Raw genomic sequence first — 8998 nt, 5'->3', positions numbered from 1 at the left:
TTTATCGACAACTACATTCTTTCTTACAGGGAGCACCAATGATGCTAGCACAAAGCAGAACACTGGAGCCACAGTGCTCTGACACATCAGACTCATATTACCTAAAACAAATATTGGTCAAAATGGAGATAACGTTTAGACATTTGCTTTAAAGTGTAGCATCCTTTCCACCTGCCACTGCAGGCCGCAGAAGATACACTCTAGTTAACATATTACTGACAGGATGATGAGAAAGCTCCTGTCAGATACTGGCCAGCCGGGTGTTTGAGACAAAACGCGCAGCCCCAGCTGACTAGTTAGAGGAAGGCTGGTGAGGTACAATTACAGAGGCATATGACAAGCTTTCATGCTTGAGTGACTTGAGAACCAATGACATGGCTTTAAACAGCAATCCTTCCTACCTCCGGTCACAAAACAGCAATAAGTCAACTGATGCACTGTTGTAAAATCATGATTTATTCCTTTGCTTTGAATACATGAGAGTATGGTATGATGTTCTGGTAGACTACCACAGCAGGTGCACTTGGGGCCTCAACATCTAGGGCCTGCCTCCAGCATGCATAAAATCGATGTTGTAGTTCAGCCTTCCTGGAAAAGCCTTCCCCAGCACTTTAATAATTTATAGTGAGATTAATTTGAAAACTTACTGTACTGAAACTCTTACAGCTTCACGTACCTAAAAAGAATACATGCAGATGTTGTGATGTGTGAGGAAATGGTGCTGTGCAAGAATATGCAGTATGACATTTAGGAAAGGTCTTCCTTTTGTGGTTAAATGAAACAACAGTCAGCTCTGTGAATAAATCAATTCCTTTGTTTCATTCATTCATTCTTTCGTATGTTTCAAAGCCAGATAATTTGTTTCCTATTTCTGAGTTTACCATTCACAAGCCAGAAACGGCAATTTTTGCTGCAAACACATCTTACAGAGCATAATCCTGAGGCTAGCTGGATCTGTCTCACTATAACACTAAGCCTGAAGCAAGCTGTGAGGTTGGTGATAATCACATTATTAAAGTGGCTGGAAAGTCAAGCTAATAAAAGAATCAACAGTTAGGGCAAATAATGACCCAGAAGCTATGACAGAAAGGAGCAGTGGGAAGTTTCCACTTATATCTTTGTAGTAATTGGCATGGCAAGTAGACAAATATCTCCATCAAAGCAGTATTTAAAGGGATATAAACAGTTTAAAGACAGATGCAAAAAATACATACAATTGTAAATATGAGATGTTTATAAAAGAAAGTATGCTTGGCTAAAATAAAACATAATCTGAGAAATCAGTCAATATCTGAAAGCCCCTTCAGATAAATTGGTAATTTATTTATTTTTTTAAAATACTACTCAACAGCTTAATACAATAAACTTTTTTCTGTACTTCCCTTTTCCAATGAAGTAAACCATTCTGAACAAGCATCCTTCTTTCTCCCTTTTGCCTTTTTCCAGGACTGATCCCTTAAGTGAATAATGAAAGCATGAAATTCACAGGGCAGCAATGCTAAACATACAATCTTCTACCCTTCTCCCTACACTTCCCTCCTCCCCTCAACAAGGATGAGGAAAAGCTAAGCATGGCCTTGAATTATGCCTTTTTCTTTATCAGTCCCTGTTGTGAGATAGTGAACCAAAGCAGAGCTGATAACTGGTAGGTCAAATCACAACCCAATCCCCATGAACTGACCTAAACACTCGGTATTCAGTTAACCTCAAAGATAAGGCACAACTCCCTTGACAGAAAGTTGGACTTAGAAAAGATCATTCTTTCAAAAAGAGTGCTATGCATATCAAGCCGTAATTTAGGAAAATTGAAGTACAGCTCTCACTACACTAAATAACCTGCTGTGTTTTGTATACAAAATAGCAAAACAGCATAAAGCTAGCATACAAGCCATTTGCCTCCTTGTACTGCATAAAGTATTCCAACATTTTAAAGAAGAAACGTGTACAAAACATATTTAAACATTCTTGGCTATTCAAGTGAATTCTTTGAGGAGATCCTGAGAAGTGCTCAATTTGCTTTTTAAATTCTATTGTTCTGCATCGCTCCAGCTCTGTTTACGAAAGAGTTAAGCAGGTTCTCACTGAAACTCTTGATAATCCAGCACTACTCATTTGTTTTTATCATATCTTGCTTCTGAAAATAAAAAATAATTTATCTAGTCCAGTACTGAAAATGCTGTATAACAGCAGTAGTTTCATTTAACTATAACTTACATAATATTAGAATACTTAATTTTTACTAGGCCAGGTTCTTGGAAAAGGCTTTCCTTTGAAATTCTCTACGCCCGCTAGGGTCACCTTATTACTCTATTTCAATGCCCAAGTCTTCCCATGGCCAGTTCCACAAAAAATAAAAGAAAGAATACCGAAATCTCTTAAGATAGAGTAAAATCTTCGGCACATAAAACATATATCATAGAATGGCAATTTCAAGGCTGAACATATTCATTCACCTCTTGTTTTACAGTTGTTCTTTTGGCTTCTGATTATATGACCTCAGGTTTCTTTCATTCCTAATTAACATAGACAATTATTTCCACATTCTGCAAATAATCACTAATGTAGCATGTATTTTATATATAGCATATTTTTTCTATATTAAATAGCCTATAGATTAAATAAACTGTATAGAGATATGTATTACATTTATATACACACAATTTTAAGAATCACTGTGACTATAATACATATAAATTTCTTCATGTATATACAAGTGTTATTCAATTGCCAACATCTAGAATTGTCAAAACTGTCAGCCCTTTATGATGGATTTTAATCCTCTGTCAAATTGACTTTGGACTCGAAAGAATTAAAAGGCTCTTAATCCACTATTTGTAGTCCAACATTTCTCACTCCTTACACACACACACTGGAAATCAGCATCTGCATGTCTTTGAAAGTATGAATTTTTAAAACTATACCCAAACTTGTGCCTATGTGTTGAAAAATAACCGTTCACTTATTGGGTAGTAGAATTAGTAGTGCCCAGAAATATAACACTGGTTTCCCACCACAGAAACAACATAAAACAAAATGTTTTAAGGGTACTTTTGAAAAATGTAAGATGTTTTTGAAGACTGATCTTAACAAGCCCAATAATGTGTGTAGCAAATAAAACCAATGACAAAAGTAGCTTATAAAGCAACAGTCTCACAGTAATAAGAAATTAATATTTGGAACATATTCAAAATACAGTGAAATTTAAAACCTCGTAAGATCCCAAAAATATTTAAAAAAAAAAAAAAGAATTAACACCTGAATATTTAGATATAGTTTCAAAATGAAATGCAACATGCTTTTAGTAAGTAGTCTACAAAGGTAAAAGAAAAAAAAAAAGAAAAACATCTTAATGTGGCAGTAGTCTAAATCCTTTAATAATAATAAAATGCTATTTTGAGTTGTATGCTATTATAAGTCTGAAGAGCTGCTCCAAATCAGAGCTATTACAGTATGCACTCCCAAACCACTCTAAGAAAGATGAATCTACCTATTACCAGGTTAGGATAGCAGCTATTATTATGGCCCCTTGATTTCTTTCAAGTAGTTCCAATGGAATAAGCCACAAGTGAATAATAAAGATCTTATAATAGCCCTTAAGAATTCTTTTTAGGCTAGAAGGCACAGAAATGAGCTCAGGAGAGTTAAAGAACTCTCATCTACTGATAAGGAAAATAATTAACCTGACTTAATGTATCTGAGTAGGTCTTATATAAATCAGACTTTTGTACTTCAAGAGGCAGACTAAAACCATATATCAGAGAAGTAAGTAGATATTGTCTTATGAGTACACATGGAACATATCTAAAACCACAAAGGTCTGTAGGTCATTTTGTGAGACGTTCAATATATTCTACTGAAAAGGAGACGTGTGAAGTACTTACAGTGCTTAGTTTGCTCGAGGTAATAATGATTCTTCTCTCGTGCAACATACTGGCATAAAGTTGCAGCATGTTGTTCACATCCACAGCAACAAAATACTCAGTGAGGTTTCTCTGTTTAAATAAATAAGATGTTAACAATATAGCAACAGTGGTAGCTAAGTAACATTAATACAGTGTGTACTAAAAGATTCGACCAATTAATTGGTGGAAAATAAAGCTATCAAGGAACTCTGCATTAAAATGCATATGCTCTAAAAATAATCAACTGAATTTTAAAGCTGGTGATGATCTAGCTTTGGAGTAAGTCACTATTTTGCTCATTTGATTATACTTCTGAATTTAGATTAGCCCAATTTCCAAATCTCAAAGACTAAGAAATGTGGTATATAGATACCAATGTATGCTATTAACTACAACTTCCAGCCCAGGAACAGATCCCCCAGAACCACAGTAACTGTTCCCCCATAGTTATGACAAGAAAACCACTATGTTTTGCCAGGTTCCCCCAAAGTGAGCATGTTTTATTCTACTTCAAGTAAACCAAACCAGCTTTTTGGGAATAAAAACCCTCAAAAACAGCTCTCAGGAACAGCATACCCCTGAATGCTAATGCAAGAGCCCACCATCGGCACCTATCAGCCCAAGGACAGGAGCTGGAACAGTGAAACCCAGCCTACACTAGATGTGCAGTCAGCACAGACAGCGAGGGCTTTTAGCCCAAAAGACAACGAGTGTATGGCAAAGGGGTGAAGGCCTGAGGGCAGCATGTGCTCCTGAGGTTCAGAACAGTGACATGGCTGCTACCAACAACACAGGGAATGCAGCGTGATCCAGAGCCACTGCTGAACAGCTGCTGCTCCAGCTCCTTGCAGGCCATAACTAGGGGATCCTAACCTGAGGGAAAGTCTGAATGGCAACCAGAAGGTTCACCACCTTTTTGGATACACTTCAATATCAAATGAGAGTTTTTGAGAAGAAATGACAGACTATCCAATGAATTAAGCAGTTTTACATCAATTCACAAATGTAATATTAATTCATAGACACAGAGCATGGAGTTACTCTTGGTCTACTCTGCATAGATATTTGGAAGCTAACCAGAGAGCATTAAGACAACAAATGCAGCACCTAAAAAATCTCTGGTCCTTCAAGCATTCCCTTTAAAGGGTTGTCAGAGCCTGATGTGCAGTGGTAATTTGAGTCCCCCTCATCTAGGACAGCCTTTACATTTTAGATGATAACAACACGCTGATTCCGTACTGCACAAGCTGTGGTGAAAAAGTTTGCCAACTTCTACAAAGCAACATTTCTCTGGGAGTCAGTCACAGTTATGTCTGCACAAGAACTGAAAAGATATTGCTCCAGATGTTTGTGAGACTTAGAGCAATGAACAAGGGAAAGTCATTGTATTACTGATTTACTATATCTATCTCACCTCTTAACTCCTACATGTTCTACCCTCCAATATTTTGAACATACTGGAAGGGCAGGTATTTCATAAACAAATTTAAAAAACATAAACTGACAATTACTTTACGTTTCTCCCCCAGAATCAGCAGAGCACATCCACAGCAACACCATCACAAGAACCTCACTCACCCAGAAACTCAAAATGAAACCTCCCCATTTTCTCCAAGACAAGCATACTAAATACCTCCTAGCCTCCAAAGCTATGCTCTAGTACGAGACCAAATAAGTTACAACAGGAGATTGCTTACAAACAGTGGAATTCATCCTATACAGTGAAACAGATGAAAATAAACAGATAAAAACTAATCCTTCTCCTGACCAAAGAGCCACCCTCACTGTGGGCCCTCTCATCCCAATCCAGCAACTTAACACAGACTTCTGATTCATCCCAAGACCCCAGCATCTTCCCTGGGTGCCCTGCCACCAGTTCACGACTGAGCTGAAGCCCTGCTAGGAATACCCTCCCACTCCTTTCAGGTTTGGGCTTCTCAGCCTGTGCTTATGTTGCCCTGTTGCCTTTCCTCTAAACCTTCCTGCACCCCAGGGATGGTGTGTCTGTAATGCAGTGAGCCCACCACAGCCACCAAAACAGCTAACTATCTTCTGAAAGTCATGTGAAAGTGTAAAAATCCAAACCTATAAAGCCTTGATCAATTCCCAATTTAATGCAGAACTAGAAAGCAGAAAATCAGATAACAACCAATTAAATACCTTCTATCTAAACACATCTTAGAGGACACGATCTTACATTTTGTATTTGTACTGTAGCACTACCAAGAATTCGACTTCCACAGATCAAAATACATCATTAAAAAATAGCAATAATTTTTTCTGGGGTATGGTTACCATCCATATGCGAGCAGGTACAGCACGTGAAACAATACCTTCTTACACAAAAAACTGCCTATCTTGATAGCTAAATTTGCAGCTTAGCAAAGCATTGTTTAAAGGGCAGGTAATCAAACAATACTAGCTGTGTAAGTAGAATATGTTTTGCATACGTATAAACTCCATAAATGCAAACAAACAGAGTAATTATGAACAAAAGGCAGACAGCAAGGCTCAAAAATGCCCTGTATAATGCTTTAACAACGCATGCAAGAATAACTTTACTAGCTAAAGGTTATAATAATAGACATCAATCATATTCTAAAAACAGTCTAGAAAAAAAAACATCTATTGATAAAAGCAGAGTACAGCCCTTCTCAAAGAGTGAGGCTTATACTTTCAAATCTCTTAAAAAGAAACAGAATACTTACACTTTCAGGGATTGTTGGCAATCCAGTTATATCAGGAGTAATGAAATACAAGTGCTAATCAATGGGGGAAAAAACACAATTTATGTACACAGCAACTAAAATTATTTCTAAAATATCCCACATTTAGGATTTCCAACCCCATCTTTGTTTAAGCAAACAGCCACATTACCAATAGGATTCTTACCATCACCAGACAAAGAACTAAGCAGATCACATCATGAAATCACAATTTCTACCTTAGCACAGCACATTAATGAGAACAGTGATATTACTGCTTAATATACAGCCTTGTCTCTTTCCAAACATCTACTAATCAAAAATGTGCTAACAAACCCAATGTCTGACAGCTCGACATTCTATAATCATTTATGAAAAACATTCACAATTGTATAATCTCATGTTTGAGGCAATTTAGAACATAAACATAAAATGCACTAAACCGAAAACAGATGTAGTTTAAATTGTTCTCCTTAATCCAGTGCTTTTAGTAGTCAAATACAGATTTAACTCAATAATTTTAAGATATTTTTCGTAATTAGTCTAAATCTTGAAAGATAAAAAACCTTGAAGTACATATTAAGTAAATGCTATGATCTCTGAATTTTTCGCTTTTGTTACTTTTTTCTTAAGTAATTATTAATTGTTAATTGTTTTTATACCGTATATTTTTATTAGCAGAACAAAAACAGTTTTTAAGTCAAACTTGAAAAAGATTCAACAAAACAAAAAAAGATGCCTGTAAAATATTGTGTCTTGTGTTCAAGCAAAAAAATATATCAATACTAAATACTCTGTGTAAGAAGCTCTTATTAAACCAGTTTGATACACTTAATATAAATATTCTCCACGTATTGGGTCATTTGGCAAAAGCTTAAAGAAAAAATAACAAAAAAAACCATCTCTGTCTTTAAAAAAGAAAAGATATCATTCCATCTGCACAAGACATTCCAGGATATTGTTTTGGATCGACTGGAAAAAAAAAAAGAAAAAAAAAAGAGCCAAGTCTTTTCTGTAGTCAGGAACAGGAAAATACTCAGATAAAAGCAGTAAGTTCTTAAAGCGTACAATGAGAAAATTGTTTCCTATACGTTATAAGGTTGCAGAAAATTTAACAACAGACATTCTGATTAATGAATTTAATAACTTGGAGTAGAAATTATTCATAATTAAGTTAGTAATATTTCACTTGCTGAACAGAAAAGGAAGTTAGAGCTATGAGAAGCAATGACACATTACTGTAGCCATTAAGAACCATAAAGCAGCAAAAATAACATAGTATGAAGTCCTTGCACATCTTTGAGAACTCCCTCAGGAAGAAAGACATACTAAATTAATAGTTGCTGTCCTGTATAGTCTTCTGTAAAAAAGGAAAACTAGAAAAATGTATATTTTGTTAAGTTGAAGAGTTTGATTTTGGTTAAGCTCTGAAATTAGATTGGCTCAAACAGAGTGGGTAGGTTAATGCTGTTCTTTTAGGCTATAGACAATAGCAGAATTTCCAAAGGGATAAGTATAAATAAGCCAGAAATCAGAAAACATATCCTATAGCAAGTAATTACGACTTTAATTACAATAGGTTTTAGATAGCACCTTTTAAACTCACCGACACAATGCAAGGCTGATTTTTCAAAACTTGCTTACTTGCAAAAATCATCTCTTGGTTCTTATGCAATACGAGAGAAAGATTGAGTTCATTTTTTAGCTTTTCAACCAATAGAGCAAAGATGACTCTAATGCTTCTCAGGTCTAAAACATGTTCTGAAAATACGCTTTATTTCGTATGCTCCATCCCCATCTGAATTCAGTCTTGACTTAGCTAACTTTTCCAACAAATGAAAAAGCACTTTTCTTGGCCCTCCATGGGTTAAATGGAAGAAATAGAAAGCATAGGTTTCATAGAATCAATGATTGCTCATGACAAGACAACAGCGCAAGAAGAGAATGTGGTCCTTAACTGGATCAAGGCATTTTGGTGTCCTACTTACCAAGGATTACTGGGAAAAATCATGCATTTGGATACTGACATATTTTATGCATGATTATACACACGTAACTGTAAGTACCATTGTAGTCTGCCATTTAAATCCTAGTTCAATGTCTATGAGCCTTACTCTGCATATCTGAGTAAATGAGAGATGAATCTTTTTAATTCTACATCATGAAATTTGAACTAGACTCATCCTAGCACAATGAAAGACAACCTCATGCTGTTATTCCTACAATTATTTTTCAGACTTTAGCTTCTTTTTAAGTCAATGACCACTGACTGTTCCACTCCAGCCTATTTACAATACACAAGAAGCAAGAAAGAGACACCAACATATAAAAAGCTTGACATGCAAAGTTAGAGTTGAAAGTGGCCACAAACATTTCCCCACTCCCTGCAGC

General features: G+C 35.9%; 1 protein-coding gene across 4 annotated transcripts in view; it reads right to left on the bottom strand.

Annotated features, from left to right (window-relative positions):
- Positions 1 to 8998, bottom strand: part of DENND1B (DENN domain containing 1B) — a 140582-nt gene that overhangs the window by 67973 nt on the left and 63611 nt on the right. For 3 of the 4 annotated variants that reach the window (XM_015869351.2, XM_015869350.2, XM_015869349.2), the window contains 2 exons: positions 6611 to 6664; positions 3882 to 3992 (listed from right to left, as the gene is read on the bottom strand). In XM_015869351.2, the coding sequence (XP_015724837.1) occupies positions 3882 to 3992; positions 6611 to 6664 (165 nt within the window). Of the gene's footprint in view, positions 1 to 3881; positions 3993 to 6610; positions 6665 to 8213; positions 8274 to 8998 lie in introns of all 4 variants that reach the window. The other variant, XM_015869353.2, reaches the window with a different exon arrangement.

Source organism: Coturnix japonica, chromosome 8 (genome assembly GCF_001577835.2).
Source record: "Coturnix japonica isolate 7356 chromosome 8, Coturnix japonica 2.1, whole genome shotgun sequence".
Classification (NCBI taxonomy): Eukaryota; Metazoa; Chordata; class Aves; order Galliformes; family Phasianidae; genus Coturnix; species Coturnix japonica.
This window is presented reverse-complemented; position numbering and strand designations above follow the sequence as displayed.